General features: G+C 42.8%; 1 protein-coding gene across 3 annotated transcripts in view; it reads right to left on the reverse strand.

Annotated features, from left to right (window-relative positions):
- Positions 1–20,766, reverse strand: part of SH3GL2 (SH3 domain containing GRB2 like 2, endophilin A1) — an 85,246-nt gene that overhangs the window by 19,486 nt on the left and 44,994 nt on the right. For all 3 annotated transcript variants that reach the window (XM_080987917.1, XM_080987916.1, XM_080987918.1), the window contains one exon: positions 222–290. In XM_080987917.1, the coding sequence (XP_080844043.1) occupies positions 222–247 (26 nt within the window). In that variant the 5' untranslated portion in view covers positions 248–290. The remainder of the gene's footprint in view (positions 1–221; positions 291–20,766) is intronic.

Consider the following 20,766-nt stretch of genomic DNA (forward strand, 5'->3'; position numbering starts at 1 on the left):
TGAAGAACCCTACATTAATTGAATTAGGATCTGCCCACCCGTTATTTTTATTTCTTGGTTGAAAATAGAGGCACATTTTTAAAATAACAGTCAAAAGGTTTTTAATCAATTGTTCCAAATGATTAATCAACTATACATTTTGGCCCTAATTGCAACAGTGCTTTAATATCAGGCATTGCCGAAATAATATGAACGACGTAATAGCAGTCTTTCAGACTTACCCTTTCCATTTCCTTGAAATCCTCATCTAGCTTGGTTCCTTCTGCTCCACCAACCTTCTCACTCACTTTCTGCAGACAAAGAAAAGCAAAACAAGATAAATCCAGGTGAAACTGATAAGCCAGAAGGAGCTTTGATATGAGACTTTAATTCCCAGCGTAGAATGCCTTTCCTTAAAGGAAGCAAGGATGGAGTGATGTTTTAAAATTATTATTAATTCCATTTATATGCCACCATTTATCAAAAGCTCCCAGGGTGGTGAACAACTTTAAAAACACATTACAGAACATGACAAAAGCATACTGACAGCCAGCCTAATAATAAAGTAGTTATTATAACAGCAGTCCTCTCCCCCACACTTTCACAGGCTGTAGGTTATTTAATAGCCATAGGCCTGGGTAAAGAGGAATGTTTTTGCCTGGCACCTAAAGACATGTAATGATGGTGCCAGGTGAGCCTCTCTGGGGTGAGCATTCCACAACTGGAGAGCCACCGCAGAAAAGGCCCCGTTCTCTTGTTGCCACCCTCCAAACCTCTCTGGGAGGGAGGGACATAGAGAAGGGCCTCAGGTGACAAATCAGTTCAGGTCCAGGTCAGTTCATATGAGGAGAGGCCATCCTTAAGGTATTGAGGTCCTGAGCCATGTAAGGCTTTATAAATCCACACCAGCACTTTGAATCACACCTGGAACCTAATTGGCAGCTAGTGCAATTGTGCCAGGATCGGTGACGGTGTTTGTTCTTAAGCATCATGATTTTGTTTGCAAGCCAGAAATACACTTTTGTCACCATCAGGCTTAATAATCAACAGAGTCAGAATATCTTCCTGTAAAGGATTTATGCAAGGCAAGGAAAAGAGCACGAGACCATAGCTTTAGAGGTTTCAAAAGGCATTCTATGCATGAAATCCACACTCACAATGGATTTCAAGGAAGACTTCCAAAGCGGGCGATACTATATACTGGGCTTCTTTAGACAATCTAATTATATCACTTGATGACATGGAGCTGGACCAGAATGGCTCTAAAAGCAGAGCATCAAGGTGATCTGAATCAGACCATTTTAGCTGAAGAAGTTGATGCTGAATTTTTCCAAAAAACAACAACCCCCCCCCCACACCTTAAAATGGTAAATACTGAGTAATGATGGTCTAACTTAAGAGTTTACGGACATTTAGCAGATATCTGAGTCCCTCATCTTTCACTTCTGCTTAATTCTATCCTGGATGGAAGTGTTATTCCTGCTTCTTGGAAGCAATCCAGACACGTTGTTGCACCCAAACCGGATAAGGACCCTCAATCAATGAACTTGTACAGCCTGTTAACGTTGATAAATCATGATGTATAGATCTTTTTTGGCAGCAACGTTAAGTGAGAAAACCATTTTCTTGATAATGATGACTAACAAGATTTAATCAGTTCATTCTGAAATGCGCATCCAGCCATTCAGTCAGAAGGGCACTGAATGTGGTCTACCATGGTGCCCCCAAACTAAATCCTAAATCCTTCTAATCCAATTAGACATCTTCAAGCTTTTGAGCAGTTTGAATGGAACTTCCTTCTAAGATTACTTTGGAGACAGGTTTTTTAAAGCAGTTATTGCCCATCTATATTCACTTCAAGTCTGGCTGCACAGGGGAATAAATCAAGGGTGTTCACTATCAGCTCTTCTTTCCAGAATAGTTATAGAAACATTTGCAGAATCAGGACGTACTAATCTGAAAGTGAGACGTGTTACAGTCAATGTTAAATATTGTTGGAGTTGGTATGCTGCTTCTTTCAGTAATTTGAGAGATGTCCTGTCAGAAACATACTGAATTGGCTACTGGCTTAGAGATTTATTTGCCAAGTCAGAAACGTTGTGCCTAAGCATCTCTCTTATCAAACCTTAAATTGCAGCTAAAAATGTTTAGAACTGATTATTATGATTTGAAACAGCTTAAGAGGCAAAACTTTGACCCCCCCCCCCAATAAAACAGGATATTCAAAATTGGAGACTGTTAAAACTTTCCTTGGTTAAGAAAGATTGCAGTGCTTTAAATGATGGCTATTCCCATGTTTTCTTTCCTGTTTCAAGTGCTACCGGTTTAGTTTGCAGAATGCTTTGCACATGGAAACCGAAAGTCAAGGTTAAGAGCAGGATTTAGCATTGTTATAATGCATCTCAGTCAAAACAACTATTTGCAATAGCTAGAAATGAAAAATTAATCCTGTGGGTGTCAATTCCAGCTACTTTCCCATGTAATCTATTCTTTTTACCAATGAAATGGATTATATTTAACAATATACATAACCCCTTCCCCTGATGTCTATTATTATCATCATCATCATCATCACTCCTACTACTTCTCAGCCTTGTTCCCTGACATGGACTCAGTGCAAGTTACAGATAAAATAGTAACAGGTAAAAACGTAGAAATAATGCAATGATTTTTTAAAAATGATTCTATTAAATCTCTGCCGCCTCCTCATCTCCCCCCTCCCCCTCAAAAACATACAAATAATTATAATAAAACCCAGCATGGCACCAGCCCTTTCACTGAAAGCAGCCAGCTCCCCAAAGTCTGTTGGAATAAGAAAGTCTTCACCTGCCAGTGGAAGGACAGCAAGGAGGGAGCCAGTCTGGCTTCTCCAGGGAGAGAGTTCCGAAGTCTGGGAGCAGCTGCCAAGAAGGCCCTGTCCTGCATCCCTACCAAGCGTATCTGTGAAGGTGGCAGGGTGAGAGAAGTGCCTCCCACAAAGATCTCAGAACCTGGGCAAGTTCATAAGGGAGAATATGGTCTTTCAGATAGCTTGGACCTAAACCTGTAAAGGGCTTTATAAGTCATAACCAGCGCTTTGAATTGTGCCTGGAAACAGGCCTGAATGGAGGATGGAGAGATCTGTTGTAGGAACGTCTGATTTTTGCACAGTTCGCGTAAACCCTACTGTATAAAGGTAAGAGTTCCTCTATTGTTCCACCCACCTTTGTGGTCTTTCTGACCGCAAAAGGTTTTCCCATCCCTGTACCATCCCATATCCATATCCATATGCACCTGTCCATTTAGCATTGTGTTTTTTCTCACTCTTGCAAATAGAAATACACACAGAGAGAACAGTGTTAATCCTCTACGCTAATGGGTGACATTTGCCACGCAATTGCCTAGAAGGAATACAAATGATTTCTTATTGCTCGGCTTTATCTCTCATATTGAAATTGAAAAGCTAAATGAGACCACCGCCAGGTGACAAAAGCTCTGCTTGAAATCGGAGTGTGAGAAATTAAGACGCCGTGAGAATGGGTTTTTACAGTCAGGGTTGGCTGGCTGGTGCTTGATGTTAAGCATAATAGTTGCATAAATATATGGCTTTATTAAATGCCAATCCACATCTTCGCTTTTCTTTGTGACTGTGGCAAGGCCTGTTGCAAAGAAGAAGGTGCTTTCAATTCCTTCAGCCCTGAAGACCTGTCTTGCTAAGGGTGAGCAATATGTGGCAGATGGAGAGGAGAATTCTGCAGTTCTAGATACCAGCACCAGTTTCCCTGGGATGAATTTAAGGCTGTTTAGATCTGGAGTGCCCCATGTCTGAATAAACATAAACCTCACGAAATAAATAAATAAATTGTCCAGTAACACCTTAGAGACCAACTATGTTTGTTCTGGGCATAAGCTTTTGTGAGCATGCACACCTCTTCAGATACAGCGGTACCTTGGGTTACATACGATACAGGTTACATACGTTTCAGGTTACAGACTCCGCTAACCCAGAAATAGTGCTTCAGGTTAAGAACTTTGCTTCAGGATGAGAACAGAAATTGTGCTCTGGCGGCGCAGCGGCAGCAGGAGGCCCCATTAGCTAAAGTGGTGCTTCAGGTTAAGAACAGTTTCAGGTTAAGTATGGACCTCCGGAACAAATTAAGTACTTAACCCGAGGTACCACTGTACATTGAAACAGAAGTCCCCAGACCCTTATATTTAGTGGGGTTTTTCTCAGAAGGGTAGTACAGTGGTATCTCGGGTTAAGAACTTAATTCGTTCTGGAGGTCCGTTTTTAACCTGAAACTGTTCTTAACCTGAAGCACCACTTTAGCTAATGGGGCCTCCCACTGCCGCCGCGCCGCCAGAGCACGATTTCTGTTCTCATCCTGAAGCAAAGTTCTTAACCTGAAGCACTATTTCTGGGTTAGCAGAGTCTGTAACCTGAAGCGTATGTAACCCGAGGTACCACTGTAGGAGATGGGTGATTGAGTCAATGGGTATGGTAAATCTGTTGCCTACTGTTGTTCCTGTAGGACTAATTGCATTCGTTAACAGTCATCAACAGGTTTACCATACCCATTAAGTCAATCACCCATCTCCTACTACACTCCTGAGAAAACCCCCACCCTCCCACTATATATAAGGGTCTGGTGACTTCTGTTTCAGTGTATCTGAAGAGGTGTGCATGCACACGAAAGCTTAGACCCAGAACAAACTTACTTGATCTCTAAGGTGCTACTAGGGACGCAGGTGGCGCTGTGGGTTAAACCACAGAGCCTAGGACTTGCCAATCAGAAGATCGGCGGTTCGAATCCCCATGACTGGGTGAGCTCCTGTTGCTCGGTCCCTGCTCCTGCCCACCTAGCAGTTCGAAAGCACATCAAAGTGCAAACAGATAAATAGTTACTGCTCCGGCAGGAAGGTAAATGGCGTTTCCGTGTGCTGCTCTGGTTTGCCAGAAGCGGCTTAGTCATGCTGGCCACATGACCCGGATGCCGTACGCTGGCTCCCTTGGCCTATAGAGCGAGATAAGTGCCGCAACCCCAGAGTCGGTCACGACTGGACCTAATGGTCAGGGGTCCCTTTACCTTTACCTAAGGTGCTACTGGACAATTTTTTTATTTATTTCGACTGTGTCAGACCAACGCAGCTACCTACCTGACTCTATAAACCTCATTGTCATCTGTAGTACTGCAGGAGGAAGAAAGGGCAGCTTCTTGTGGGCAGCACAGTGTAGGGGTTGTCTACCTAGCATCTTTGCATCCCAAGTGGCAGAAAAATAGCTGCCCAGACCCACTGCAGGCCATCCCCAACTGACCAGCATCTTGTTCCTTCTATTTCCCATACTAACCAAGAACAAACCAGGCAAGAATTGGAATGGTTGGCAATCTACTGAAGGGAGAATCGGAGGGCAGGGAGAGAGAAGAGTCCTGCAATATCGTACAGGAGAATTGAAAACTAAATGTTCTTTATTAAACTTGGAACACAGCCAGAGTAACCAACGCTTGGTCACATCAACCCTGAAGCAACATCCTTGACAACTTCAGTGGTTTATAATTTATTTACTTATTTTAAAACACAGTGTTGATCTAAGTACCTCGGCAACTAAAGAGGAGACCGATGAAGGGAATGGCATCCCAAGGACTTTTAACACATGAAGGTGACCGTAACTAATCTATCGCTACTCCTATGACAAAAGAGGGGATCAAATATAACGTGGTTTCAGTATCATCCTCTCACCCTAGTTAGAGAACCTGTCCTCAAAGAGCAGTTCAAGTGAACATTTTCATGCTTCTTTTAATAATGCCAGGATAGTGCGTAATTGCAAGTTGCTTTTTAAAAATAAATAAATACAGAAATCTGCCTTCTGTTTTGTAAAGATCTTAACTGCACATCTTCTATTTTGAACAATTCAGGGTTCTCACATTTATTTGCTGCCTTCTTTTTTGAAGCCATTTCAAATGTTGTTTTTTAAGTTGTCATTCTAGATTTTTTTGCGTGTACACCTTGAAAATGTAATTTTTAAATAATATTTATCAATTTTTCTCTTTTTTAAAATAAAATCAAAATAAAATTTTATCATCACATAAATCTTTGCTCAATCAGAGCATCGACTCTCCCCGCCCCCCATTCCCCGACTTCTATAAATACTAATCTTAGCATTTCTCTATTAGCATTTCTCTATTACCCTATTTAGCTTCTTTCTATGCTTATAAATCAATTCAAATATTTGTAAAGAGGTATCTAATCATAACGTTACAAAATATTTTAAATCAATCCTGCAAACGTTTTCAAATGTTTACAGTGTTCCTTCATATATTGCAAGAATTTACTCCAGTCCTTTTCAAACAGTTCATCACACTGCTTTCAGATTTCCCCTGTCAGCTTCGCCAATTCTGCATATTCAATCATCTTGGTCTGCATACATAAATATATTTAAGTCCTTTTGGGGAATTTCATCTCCTATTATACCCAATAGAAAAGCCTCTGGGGTTTTTTTTTTAACTAAAAGTGTTTTTAAATACCTTTTTCAATTCATTATGTATCATATCCCAGTATGCTTTGATCTTAGTACAAGTCCACCACATGTGATATAAAGTCCCTTCCTTTTCCTTACATTTCCAGCAAACCTTATCTTGGGTCCTATACATTTAAGCAAGTTTGGTCGGTGTCAAATACCACCTATAGATCACCCTCATGAAATTTTCCTTAAGTGCCATACATACAGTAAAATTAATAGTTTTTGTCCATCATCTTTCCCACATTCCTAATTGAATATTATAACCAAAATCTTTAGCCCATTTAATCATAACCGTCTTAACTTCTTCATCTTTAATATGCCACCCTAACAATAATTTGTACATTTTAATGCAGCAATAATATCTGCATACACCATGCAGGTACACCCGCAAAAACAAAAACAAAAAAAGAAAACCAAGGTGGACTATGGCTCCCAGTGGCATGACATTTCCAAGACTGCTGTCAAGTAATGTAGGAAACAGGCCCCCGCGCAATGTCTTATTTGAGTACCCTACCACCACCAATAACTAAAGAAATGGAAAACTTCTTATCTGCTCTAGATCTGGAGGAGCTTGTAATTTTCCTCCACCACAGCCAGCACAGATCCAACCAAACATGTAAAGCAGATCCAATGCACATTAAAAAGACATCACTTTCCCCAAAGAATCCTGTAGTTTCACTCTCACGGAACTACCTTCACAGAGCTGCTCTGGAGGGCAGGATTCAAACCAATGGCGTGGAGTTACAAGAAAAGAGATTCCAACTAAATTTCACTTCAGGAAGAACTTTCTGACAGTAAGAGACAGTGGAACGGTCTCCCTTGGGAAGTTGTGGACTCTTCCTTCCTTGGCCATCTGCCAGGGATGCTTTTGTTGAGATTCCTGCATTGCCGGGGTTGAACTAGATGATCCTCAGGCTCCCTTCTAACTCTACAATTCCATTATTCTATCATTATCAGCAGTCTTGACAAACTACAGCTCCCAGGATTCTAAGGAGGAAGCCATGTTTTTAACTCTGCCTTAGATGTGCTTCAAAGATGTGGTATAGATCTGCCCATACTCTCACATATCAAGTTTCTCTGGTTCAGGACCCCCTGAAGTTAACACTGGCCCCAAGGAATTCGAGGTTTGTCTCAATGGACACCCAGCAATAAAGAACATCCATTGTTTAACTTGTGAAGGTTTCCACTTTTAGACCACATAGAGGTCAAGTCTGATAAAGCAGCACGTAGGAAGGGAACTTTTGGTCTTCGAGATGTTGCCAAATTACAACTCTAACCATCACTGGCCAGTGGTCATGCTTCTGGGCTGATGGAATACAGCAACATCTGGAAGACCCAAGGTACGTAACTGTGTCCCCAACTCCATACTTCTGTTAGGAGCTGGTGAATGCCCAATTTCAACTAAAGCGTGGTGGGCTGCCCTAAAACATTGGCTCAGGATTTCAGTATTTGATCTAGGGAAGGGTTTGTACCAACACCTGACCAATGAGGAGTTTGTCAGCAAATGGCAGAAAACCATGGCTAGAAAAGCCACCTCTATTGGTCTGTCACCCCCCCCCCCGCAACTTTATTACCTGGGTTATGAAGGTGCCCTAAAGACGTTAAAGCAAAGATTATGGGATAATACACACAGTGACTTGCGATCTTGATCACACGCAGTCTGTAGTCCGCTGGCAGTAGGAGTACAATATGGGCATGTCTTTAAGTTAACACCTTACATTAAAAACCTGACAGCACCAAATTATCGAAGGTTATTCACCAAAGCCAGACTACATGTCTTTCCTTCTGCAGTGTTGGGTGGCAGGTTGAGAGGAGTTCCCTACCAGGACAGACTTTGCTCGTGTGCTCAAGACATCGATTCTATAAAACATATTTTGCTGCACTATGCGAAATATGAGCAAGCCAGGGCTGAACTGATATTACCCTTGCTGGTACCTTTCCCGGGAAAAGCAGAGGCTCACTATGTCAGGTTCCTATTGGAAGACCGGACAAACGCTAGAACATTAGCAATGGCGAAGTTTTTATCGGTGGTTGCAAGAACCAATGATGCCTATCTTTAAGTCTGAACAAAATGCTTGTTTAACCTGGAGGTAGGCTGTCTGAATTGTGCATTGCTTTGTAACGATTTGTTGGGTCTCTGGACCGTAATAAAGATTGATTGATTGACTGATTGATTGATCTGGAAGACCCAAGTTCCCCTTGTTTGGAATTAGCATTTGATTTCAGTTTATCTGGTGGTGATTTCTTTTTAAAAAACCCACAACTTTTAACATAAGATTCCTTCTAGCCTTGCTCAACAGTTTAAGGCTGCACGATCTAGTACATTCCTGTGACTCAGGCAGCAAAGAACAAGAGCAAAGGATTTGAGCCATAGCCGGTACCTAGTTTGGCAGCAACGGCTCTGCTGCGTATTCTTCCAGCCCACCGCTGCAGAGTCTCTGCTGCAGTGCTATTGCATTCCACCTAAAAGCTACACATCCACCGGGGACCAAAAGGCAACGTCTGCGTGGGAGGACAGAAAGAGCAGCGGTGTGAAAGTCCCTCACGATACAGCAGATCTGCCGTGCACAAGGTCAGCAATGCCGCAGGACAAATGATGTCAGCCAGGGACACACGGCACATCCTAAAAGTAAATCAATGTTGCTAATTTCAGGGGGAAGAGATTTGCATAGCGTAGCATAATGCCAAGTCAGCAACAGTTCAAGTGATAACGCAGAAAGGGAACATTCGGAAGAACAAGGCTGCTTCGTTTGCATTATGGAAGTATTTGTGCAATTGTTTTATGCGGACCTTAGGAGCAGCTTTTGTTTTTGTGTGTCTCCCCCTCCCTCCCCCTGCCAAATTTCTGCTCAGAAAGCCGGCTTTAGCATCCCTGATCATCTGGCTGACAAGTTATCACTTGCTCTCACCAGCTGGTAGCAGATATCCTGATAGCTGAACTTAACCAGAACACACCATTCCTCGCATGCAAGCACGCTCTCCCTGGGTATGAACTGCTGTGGAGGCTGGTCAAGTCATCTTAGGTGGTGATGCTAACACAGAATTATGAGCAGTTTCTCAGCCTGTGTCTCCACCTATATTTCAGGGCTACAAGGCTTGGTAAGATCATTCTGAACATGTAGAACTTTTGAAATTTCTCGTTGCTGCTGTTTGCAATTTAGGTAGGTGAAGGTTTCTACAAATACAGTGGTACCTCAGGTTACAGATGGTTCAGGTTACAGACTCCACTAACCCAGAAATAGTACCTCGGGTTAAGAACTTTGCTTCAGGATGAGAACAGAAATCGCGTGGCGGAGACGCGGCAGCAGCAGCGGGAGACCCCATTAGCTAAAGTGGTGCTTCAGGTTAAGAACAGACTTCCAGAATGAATTAAGTTCTTAACCCAAGATACCACTATATAGGCTTCCAGGGGAAGGAGGAAGAGCAGACACAGCCACTTCTGAAATTTCAAATGTTGCCACGCTCTCTGCTTTGATGTGACACTGATGGCTACAAAAATGCACATATTTAATCAAGCAATCACAGTAATACATGTGCGGCCTCAATGTAACACCTTTGAGGAAAGGCAGTTGTCTGAGATCTACCACCTGCATTTAGGCTCTCACCTAGGTTGCATACACATCATAAATTTAAGCATCATTATCCCCCCCCCCGCCCCGAATCTTGGGAATGGTAGTTTGTTAAGGGTGCTAGAAATTGTAGTTCTGTGATGAGCTGGATTCCTGGGAAGGAGGAAAATGCTTTAAATGCATGGAGTGTACACAGTCTTACTATTTAAAAAGGAGGCTGTATTTTATTTTGAAACAGGCACGTAAAATTAGGTTGTGCATTATCTCCAAGCATCTTCAGAGAGAGAGCATGTCTAGGAAATACAATAGATTAACTGCTCAAGGGCAGAACTGAACAGGAGAGCACTTGAAACCATTGCAGATTGCATAAGGTGTTCAAGAATAGACTGTATGTTTGTTTTTGTTTGTTTGTTTGTGTTTGTTTGTTTGTATGTTTTAGTTAGTAGTTGCAGTCAACTATTCTATCCTGGTAGGTAGTTGGAGAATCCTTTGGTATTCACCTTAATATAGAGATACTCATTTTTTTCATTCCTAGTATATTTAAAGCTACTGCAATAGCCCAGTCCTAGGATCCTAGCCTTCACATCTTTAAGGTAAATGACAGATTTTATTCCAGTCTTAAAGTCCATTGTCAGATCCTAGGTAGCTGCAGAATCAACACACACGGACCATTTATAAGCAGCAAATACGCAGGATCCGCTTGCCACCGCCCCCAATACTGTGATGTGCCTTTGTTGTATTGCTGCAGAAATCGCTAGCATGAACTTCTCACTAATATGAATAATTTCAGCGCAGTACAGTATTCTAAACTTTATTCAAAGTTTGGTTTGACTCTATCAAAGGCAGCAGAGAAGATTCAAAGTTATAATAGTTAATGCAAGGAGACAGACAGATGGAATAAATGCATTTTTATTCATTTATCTTGCAGTTTAATGTTATTTATTTGCACACACAAAAACCCAATCAATCAACAAACCACGGGAAGCCAATAAACACCTTCCTTCAAATATCCCTAAGCTATCAGAATTATGCTGAGCACACACAGCACTCCAGCTTCGCCTTGAATCATGAGTCATTCCATCTCCATGTGCATAATGTTGGGTAGTTTTGTCTTTTTTGTTTTTGTAATGTGACATCTCAGCCTATCCAGAAGCATTGCTGACAAACCAGTACACTACTCATCGTGAGTAGAAAAGATGCATCGTGCTCTGGCCAATATTTATTTGCTAGCGAAATGCCTATGATTATGACAGGCAGGTCATGTTCACTGATTTCAATGGGTCTACTCTAAATAAAACCTAGCTGAATACCATATATCATCATCAGGGGGGGAAACAACCCCAATATATAGGCACAATGTAGGAGAACGTTTGTGCAAATTAACATCATATTCTCTAAGTGATATTATGGCTGTGATTTTGGTTTATTCCTTCTTCTTGATGAATGTTGCTATGTTCTTAACCAGATACTAACAATGTTCTGAGCAGCCAATCTCACAAGTATTTCCTGTACCAAAGTCACTGATTAGACCTGTTTGGTTAAGAGAAGCCCAAACTAGGGAGCTCATGCTATTAGCTCCTGAAATTGGTCTGGGAATATTTCATAGCCTTTCTTCAAATATTTAAAATTGTAAACCACCCTGGATACCTTGGGAGGAAGGTAATATATAGATGTAATATATAAAGACATAAAAATGGAGCTTGTTATCCTGTTATCCTATAATTCCCATCAATCTCAGCCAGCATGGCCAATGGTCAGGAATGGTGAGAGCTATAGTTCAGCCCCATGTGGAGTTCCACAGCTTGGCTACAACTGGGTTAAAAACCAATAAGCTGCAACTGAAAGAGATCCCACATGAATTTCTTGAGTCCCAACCTGTGTTCTCTTTATCTGCAGTTCTCAGCTGCAGTTCTGAAATTTCATGTTTATCTGACATAGACGGGAACTAAATACTGTTTGCTAATATCAACAAATCAGCATCTTTATTTTATTCCTTTTATAAAGGAATAAAGCTCTACTGAGCCGAGGAGTTAGATAACTTTTTGCAGAATTGCTTTTGTGATTGAGAATTTTTCCCCATGACCAGATTTGGAAGATCCTTTAAATTGCAAGATAGATTAAAACTAGTTTGCATCCCACAGTTCATTTAATTTTCTACTAATACTAACTCTGTGTGATGCTTCTTTCCTAATAAGCCACAGCTCTACAAATTAAAGGTTTCATTTTTCTTGAGCAAGCTAGCTGTGTCAATGGCATCATGCTTAATTCAGTACCCTTGACTAGCAAAGCTATATCTACAGCTGGAACATTACAGCTGGGAAAACAGTATGTCTGGTGCTATGTTTGATCTGTGACCATTATTCATTTGGCTGATGCTTCCAAGGCAAATTAATTTGGGAAACGATGCCAACGATGGCATATATTGTGTTTGGAGTAGCCATGCACAGTTGTGATTCCATTTCAGCCAAATTATGCAATGCAGTGTGAAACACAACACAGGATGCATTAACCCAAAGTTCAGAATTGTGTGCCCAATGTCTCCTTTCACATTGACTCTGCATTGGGAAAGCTGACCTCTAGATACCCTTGTTTACATTTTGAGATGGATTGCCAGATGTCATGGGCTGGTTGGATTCAGAGGAATGGTGGCAGGGACCAGCTGAGGAACCAACAAAGGAAGGAGGCTCAGAGCCCAGGGATTGGTGGTGGGACAACAATAAGGGGTCAGAGGGAGAAGACCAGGAAAGAAGTAACAGGGGTTAGTGAGCTGGGAGAGTCTGTGGCAGAGTCCAGAATCAGAGGCAGAAGCTGAAGCAGGGGAGGAGGAAGGCCAAGAGGTAGAATTGAGTCAGGCTGGTGAAGAGGCACGGGTATCTCTCGCCCTCCTGCTGTGACAAGCTCCAATCTCCCCTGGTCTCCCAGAACCCGAAGAGGCATGAAAAGGGAGGAGGAGATGTTGGTTTCTCACAGGCGTAGTCTCCGATTGCTTGGGGAAAACTCTGGAGAGGAAGAATCCTTTTGCCCAATGTGGGGCTTGAACCAACAGCCCTGAGATTAAGACTCTTATGTTCTTACCAACATTGAAATGGTTTTTTTTGCATTTAGATCTGTGTCTTTACCTATGCAAGCAAATGGAGAACTCCTTTTGCTCCCAAGCGGAAACTCACCCCAGCAACAACCCTTGGGGCAGCAGGGCTCTTGCTGGGGTTTGTTTATAACACATCTCTCATCCCAGTCTTTCCTATTTTCCCACCAACAGAAACGTGGGCCTAATTTTATGAAACTCCCTTGTAGCTGAGGTCAGACAAGCCCTCTCCCCACTGAACTTCCATTGCCTACTGAATCCTTTAAAAAAAAAAAAAAAATCTAGCAGGAATTTTAACTGGATTCTGAGTTTATAATTTTACCTGGCTTTTATTTTAATTGTAGTGATTTTTTTTCTACACTGCTAAGAGATCAACATAATTAAGCAGTACAGTCGGACCTTGGATTCCGAACGTCCTGGAACTCAGACGTTTTGCTCCTGAATGCCGCAAACCCAGACGTGAGTGTTCCAGTTTGTGAACATTCTTTTGGAACCCGAACATCTGACGGGGCTTCCGCAGCTTCTGATTGGCTGCAGGAGCTTCCTGCAGTTGATCAGAAGTCGCAATTTGGTTTTTGAACGTTTTGGAAGTCGAACAGACTTCCGGAATGGATTCCATTTGACTTCCAAAGTATGACTGTATACAAAATGTCCAATTGAAATAAATGAAAAAGAAATGTCCCACCTGCCCAGCAAAGAGTTTAAGTTGGCATATGTGCTTCTCCCTTTCCTCCATATTTTATCCAGAGAGATGTTACAGTGACAGTAAGTGATGCAGCTGAAGCTTCTGCCAGCAGTTCAATATCCTCGGCTAGGATCAGACATATCACAAGCACTCTTATATTCTTGCTTCTGATCTGGATTTTTGGTCCCCCAAATAACAGGGAGTAAAGGTCACTGCTACTCACAGAACTCTGGCGCTCTTTGCAGAGATGGCTGTAGGCTGATGATGTACTGTGACTCACAGAATCTCCAGCATTGTTACTGATCACTGCCAGGCGTTTGTAGTCTGCAGTGCTATCATCTAAACAGAAGCAAGCGAACAACAAACTTGCTGTTATGGAAGGGGGGGGGGAGGTCATGTACAGAAGACTTTGGGGGAGGTTCATGTCCCACCTTTCCTTCAAGGAGCTCACGGCGGCACACACAGATCTCTTCTCCCTATTTAATCCTTACAACAGCTCTCTGAGGTAGATTAAGCTGAGGGAGCATGAGAAAAGCAAGGTCACCCAGTGGGTCTCCAAGTCTAGGCTTACACCACATTGGTTCTCTTAACATAACTTTAGAAAAGCAATGACAAACCTAGACTGCATCTTAAAAAGCAGAGACATCACCTTGCCAACAAAGGTCCGTATAGTTAAAGCTATTGTTTTCCCAGTAGTGATGTATGGAAGTGAGAGCTGGACCATCAAGATGGCTGATCGCCGAAGAATTGATGCTTTTGAACTATGGTGCTGGAGGAGACTCTTGAGAGTCCCACGGACTGCAATAAGATCGAGCCTATCCATTCTTAAGGAAATCAGCCCTGAGTGCTCACTGGAAGGACAGATCGTGAAGCTGAGGCTCCAAGACTTTGGCCACCTCATGAGAAGAGAAGACTCCCTGGAAAAGACCCTGATGTTGAGAAAGATGGAGGACACAAGGAGATGGGGACGACAGAGGACGAGATGGTTGGACAGTGTTCTCGAAGCTACCAGCAGTGGAAGACAGGAGTGCCTGGCGTGCTCTGGTCCATGGGGTCCCGAAGAGTCAGACATGACTAAACGACTAAACAAACAATCATGTCTATACCCATCCATCAGATCCTCATCCCTTTGCTGCAGGAAGCTTAGCATTTGAACAAAACTTCAAGATCAGTTCCACCGAAAAATGGTGCCACCCAAACCTGTAACACTTAGGACAAAATTGTCCCATTAGTGCAAAGTCTTCCCCCTGTGCAATGGGGCTTCCTTTCCTTCTCATGACCTTCCCCAAGCAAATCTTTTCTGGGGTTCTCCCAACTGTCCAAAGCATATTTGGGGAGAGGAAGTCCTGTTGTGCAGAAGGAAGTCCTTGAACTAATGGGATGACTTTGGGCTCCTCCATACCTCCCTATACCCCACTGCTTTCCCCCAGGGAAATCCACCATATATTGCTGAATAGGACCAAGTGGCAATGGGGTTTTCCATGAATTATTTGTTCCGATTCAGAAGTAAAGAGCTTGTTTTTCAGGGGAAAGTTACAGAGCAAACATACAACTGCTCAGACCTCTTCCTAGAAAGCGTGAGACTGGTGGAGAATGGCTCAGAGCCAAGCTTTCTAGGCATGAGAGAAGCGGAAGCGTGGCTGAACCCTTTGGGGTTTTTTGGGGTTTTTTTAACGTATTTTTATTAAGGATTTCTTGGTTTACAAAAGTACAGTACGTGCAATGTCTCAAGTTGCAATTTCTACAGATCAGTTTCATTTGTTGTGAGACATTAGTGTTACATGAGGAAGAAAAGGGGAAAGAGGTGGAGGGAGCCATGGTGAGTGGGGGTGGGGTTGGGTGGCAATGCTTCTATTCGTCTACTTATTGTATGTGTGGGGTTTTGTGTCAGCATCTCTTGTGTGGGTTCTCTTTACTATTCACTTGTATTCCTTTGAGGGTGAGAGAGGTTGGGGTTGGATAAGGATGTGGTTGGTTGGTTGTGATTGGCTGTGGTGAACTTTGTTTTCATGTGTGAGTGGGGTGGGTGGGTGTTTTTGAGTCAGGTTAGCCTGATTGATTTGATTGCTGTTGCCGGGTTCTTGTCGTTGTCGGCCGAGCCCTTTGTTGAAGCAGAAGTGTGGCTGAGCCCTTAGAAACAACCTGTCACATGGTTACGACTGATTTCATGATGGGCCCCATACACGGCACTGCTCATCTGCCTGCGGCTGTGGCACATGCCAGATGTTCAGCCTCAACTACAGAATTAGTTCATTTGCAAATACAGTGGTACCTCAGGTTAAGTACTTAATTCGTTCAGGAGGTCCGTACTTAACCTGAAACTGTTCTTAACCTGAAGCACCACTTTAGCTAATGGGGCCTCCTGCTGCCGCCGCACCGCCGGAGCACGATTTCTGTTCTCATCCTGAAGCAAAGTTCTTAACCTGAAGCACTATTTCTGGGTTAGTGGAGTCTGTAACCTGAAGCGTATGTAACCTGAACTGTATGTAACCTGAGGTACCACTGTAATGCAGCTTCTGCATAGAATAGTAATAATAATAATAATAATAATAATAATAAAAATAAATAATAATAACTCTGTTCCCATATAATAAGGGAAATGTGTCTCTCTGCATGTAGAAGGGAATGACGTGCATTCACACTACCACCCAAACGGTCTGTACATTTGTTAAACAGTGTGTGTATGGCAGTGCTATTACATATAGGGACAGGGGTGGCGCTGCGGTCTAAACCACTGAGCCTCTTGGGCTTGCCAATCAGAAAGGTCGGCAGTTTGAATCCCCGCGACGGGGTGAGCTCCTGTTGCTCGGTCCCAGCTCCTGCCAACCTAGCAGTTCGAAAGCATGCAAGTAGATAAATAGGTACCACTGGGGCAGGAAGGTAAACAGCGTTTCCGTGTGCTCTGGTTTCTGTCACAGTGTCCCGTTGCGCCAGAAGCGGTTTAGTCATGCTGGCCACATGACCCAGAAAACTGCCTGTGGACCAACGCCGTCTCCCTCAGCCTGAAAGTGAGATGAGCGCCGCAACCCCATAGTCGCCTTTGACCGGACTTAACCGTCCAAGGGTCCTTTACCTTTTCCCTGCTATTATATATGCACAGTCAGAAGATTGAGGGTGGGAGAATCCATCCCCAACAGCATGTACACAGCCTATGTGCCCACAAACTACATGCAGAACAGATGTGTGTGGTTAATCAGACATAGCCGTTTTGTACCATATCCTCTGCCCTACGCCCTCCAGTTTAGACCATCTGAACAGTCCTTCAGATGTTTTCTTTTCTATGGCAACCATGCCACTAGCAGAACTCCCTAGGCACAGAACCGCACAGAAATCTGCATAATGTCATGTGGTTTGCAATTATGTTCACCTTGCCAACAAAGCTACTTAAAGTCCATTTCTTCCCTTGATGGCTTCAAATTATGTATGAATCCACCCTTGCAGCTTCTACTAGCTCTCTGTGAAGGCAGAGCTATTTGCTAACTTCAGGCTCATTAATCTGACTTCCTGCATTAAGCTAATTCTAAACTGGAATTTCGCTGAGAAGTAGCTCCTAAAATTAGCCCAGATTAAATATGCAAAGAACAGAAGCTATTAAGGAAGTACGACATCATACCAAAGCTCTGCTAGGCATCACCATAAAAAAAAGAAGAGAGCCAATTGGAAATGTGGGAAGAAGGGGCTATTTTTGAATAAAAGAAGCTGCTGGTTTTAGGGCAGAATTAAGATGCTAGTGGCACTCCTCCCATCAGGAATCCAATGGATCTTTCTGTGTGGTCAGTCTCAAGTGGTTTGCATGGCCATCTGCTGCAGCTTTTAAATCACTTGTTTAAATGACAAACAAAACAAATGTCTTGCTACATTTAAATGACAAATTATGAGATTTGCTTCTAGTTTTAACCAAACTTACTACATTAAACATGGCTGGGCTTGCTTCAGAGCAAACATGCAAAGAATTGTACTGACAGGGACATTGTGGGCCATTATCTCAGTTAGCTAGAAGGACTACAGCATTATTCTTGTGACAATGTGTAGCTGTCTGCATAACTGGGACTAGATAGCAATACCAACCCACCAGAGACCAGTGATAACCATGGGTTCTTTTTCTGCATGTTTCCCCAGTTTGCTCGCTCTTCCCATACACATTCAATATTTTTTACTTAATACACATAAGAAGTTAGGCCTTACGTACACATATAGAAGATCATTTCCTATGTTTCTTTTGTGATTTTTTAAAACTAATACCTTTACTCCTTTTCATGCTCAGCACTGTATGCCACCAAGCTAACAACATGCAAGCAGTCTGTGTTTCCTAGCTCAAGAGTAGCACATGTGGTGGCTGTCCACATTTGCCAGAGTGAGATCAGCTTACCATGTTAATGCCATCCAGCTGGGGTGTGTTGCAATTAATCACATAAATATGCTTTGCATTTAAACCATTGCATAGCATTTCTTCAAAACACACACACACATAAACACAATGCTTGCTTAAGGTCCATGAATAACCATAGTTTAGAGGTCCCGGGCCCTAAGGAAGTTATATTATCCTCCACCAGGGCCAAGGCCTTCTCAGTGATGGCTCCAACCTGGTGGAATGCTCTGTCCCATGAGACTAGGGCCCTTCAAGATTTAACCTCCTTCCGTTAGGCCTGTAAGACAGAGCTATTCCGCCTGGCCTTTACTTTGAATTCAGCCTGATCTTTTATTTCCCTTCTCTTTCCTCCCCTTCCCCTTTTATGAAGATTACCCGCTCTGAGACCCCACAGCTAATTCTCCCCTGGCCTCCTCACTGGCCCAAGTAGGACCAATTCAGCCAGCTAGCCCTGGTGATTATCTAATGCTTATTAGATGGATTTCCCCCAAATTGATTTCTCAACTTTGAATTTTATTGTTATTCATGTTTTTATACTGTATTTTATGCTGCTTGTTAAAATTTGTTGTTAGCCGCCCTGAGCCCGGTTTCTGAACCGGGAAGGGTGGGGTATAAATAAAAAATTATTATTATTTATTATTGTTTTGGTTAATTGTCTCCAATTCTGTGACTTGCGTAGTGGAAAGCGTGTTATTCTGTGAAGCTTGCAAACTCAGGGAGTTAGATTTCACTCTAAGGGTCAATGTTGCCATCTCCACGGGGTGGGAGAGCCCTCGCAAGTACCAACAACATGCTGGTGCCATTTCCTTAAAATGACTTACATGCGAGGCAACTTCAACCTGCACACAACTGGAGAGCTCAGTGTCTTTTTGGTTTGGTGTCCAATTAAAGCCAAATGCAGCGGAGACATCTCTGAGCTCCTGTGGACTTGAAATTCTCAAAACATGCTACATTGTCATTTATTTAAAAATGCTGCCAGAGCATTATGTAAGTTCCACTGCACTGAGCCTCAATGGAGATGAAGCTGTAACTATTTCAAGGTGCAGGAAAAAGCAGTGGTTGAAATCACTTCACAGCAAAATCCAGGATTAGTTGGGTTGTGTGGTGTTTTTTCTAAGGATAAGCAAAATGGCAAAGTAATCCCAATCTTCTCAACTCAAACATAAGGATACTGGGGTGGGGAGGAAGGCAAGGAAGGATAGCAAAGTCATGTCCAGGCAATTTTAGTGCTAATTTTAAATGCCTCTTTCCAGAAGTAAAGAGACGTATACAAACACATAAAGAGTTGTTAGTGTGATAGGGGAATTAGTTATCAGCTGTTGGGAGAAGCCACGCCCCATTGCAGCTGTAGTCAACCTGCCAGATGTTTTGGACTACAACTCCCATCAGCCACAAGCAAGATGGCAAATTGCCAGGAATGATGGGAGTTGTAGTCCGAATCATGGGAGGGCACCAGGTTAAGGAAGACTGCCCTAGAGTGCATTAGCTGGCCACTGCCAAACTAGAGCTTCTCTGGATATGTCAATGTTTTCCTCCCCCAGAGCTTTTTAGCTCCTATCTCTTCTCATTCCCCACCTGCTTTCCACCCACCCATCCCTATTATTTTTGCAACGTAATATTTAATTAGAGTTTGGACTTGATATTCTGCCTTTCACTCCCCTTCAGGAGTCTCAAAGCGGCTAACCTTCTCCTTTCCCTTCCTCCCCCACAACAAACACCCTGTGAGGTGAGTGGGGCTGAGAGACTTCAAAGAAGTGTGACTGGCCCAAGGTCACCCAGCAGCTGCATGTGGGGGCATAACAATTAGGGCATAACAACACTAAGAACGGCAGCAAACAACACTTTTGTCTGGACAGAAAAGTGTCCTGGGCCAGAATCTGCATTTCTTAACAGAGATTTTCTGTCAAGCACTCTCAAAGGCTTAAAAAAATAAAATAGACTGTAGGAACCGTATTTTTCGCTCTATAAGACGCACCAGACCACAAGACGCACCGAGTTTTTGGAGGAGGAAAACAAGAAAAAAAAAATATTCTGAATCTCAGAAGCCAGAACAGCAAGAGGGATCGCTACGCAGTGAAAGCAGCAATCCCTCTTGCTGTTCTGGCTTCTGGGATAGCTGTGCAGCCTGCATTCGCTCCATAAGACGCACACACATTTCCCCTTACTTTTTAGGAGGGAAAAAATGAGTCTTCTAGAGCAAAAAATACGGTAATTCAGGATCCAAAGTGAAGCGAGTTCTGCTTGTGCTTGTTCTGGATAAATCCTTCCAAATACAGGATTACTGCTTGATATTAAAGTAATCACAAAACATGTCAGGGAGAATGAAACTGTAGTAATTCTACAGTTCTTTCCGCAAAACACAATATATTTTATTTTGATAAACAGACGTCCCAAGCTAGCAAATAAGCTCTCGTGACAAACATGAAACATGTGCTGGTTACTTGTTACGGTTATGAGATCTCCAGAGAGACCTTAAGGCCACCAGCCTCTGTTAAGCAAACTCCTCTGGCAGAAACTAAGCGCTGGATGGGTAGGGTTTTTCTTCTTGTTCTTTCACCACTGAGAGCTAAGAATTGAAAA

The sequence above is a fragment of the Podarcis pityusensis genome (assembly GCF_964106645.2).
Source record: "Podarcis pityusensis genome assembly, chromosome: 17".
Classification (NCBI taxonomy): Eukaryota; Metazoa; Chordata; class Lepidosauria; order Squamata; family Lacertidae; genus Podarcis; species Podarcis pityusensis.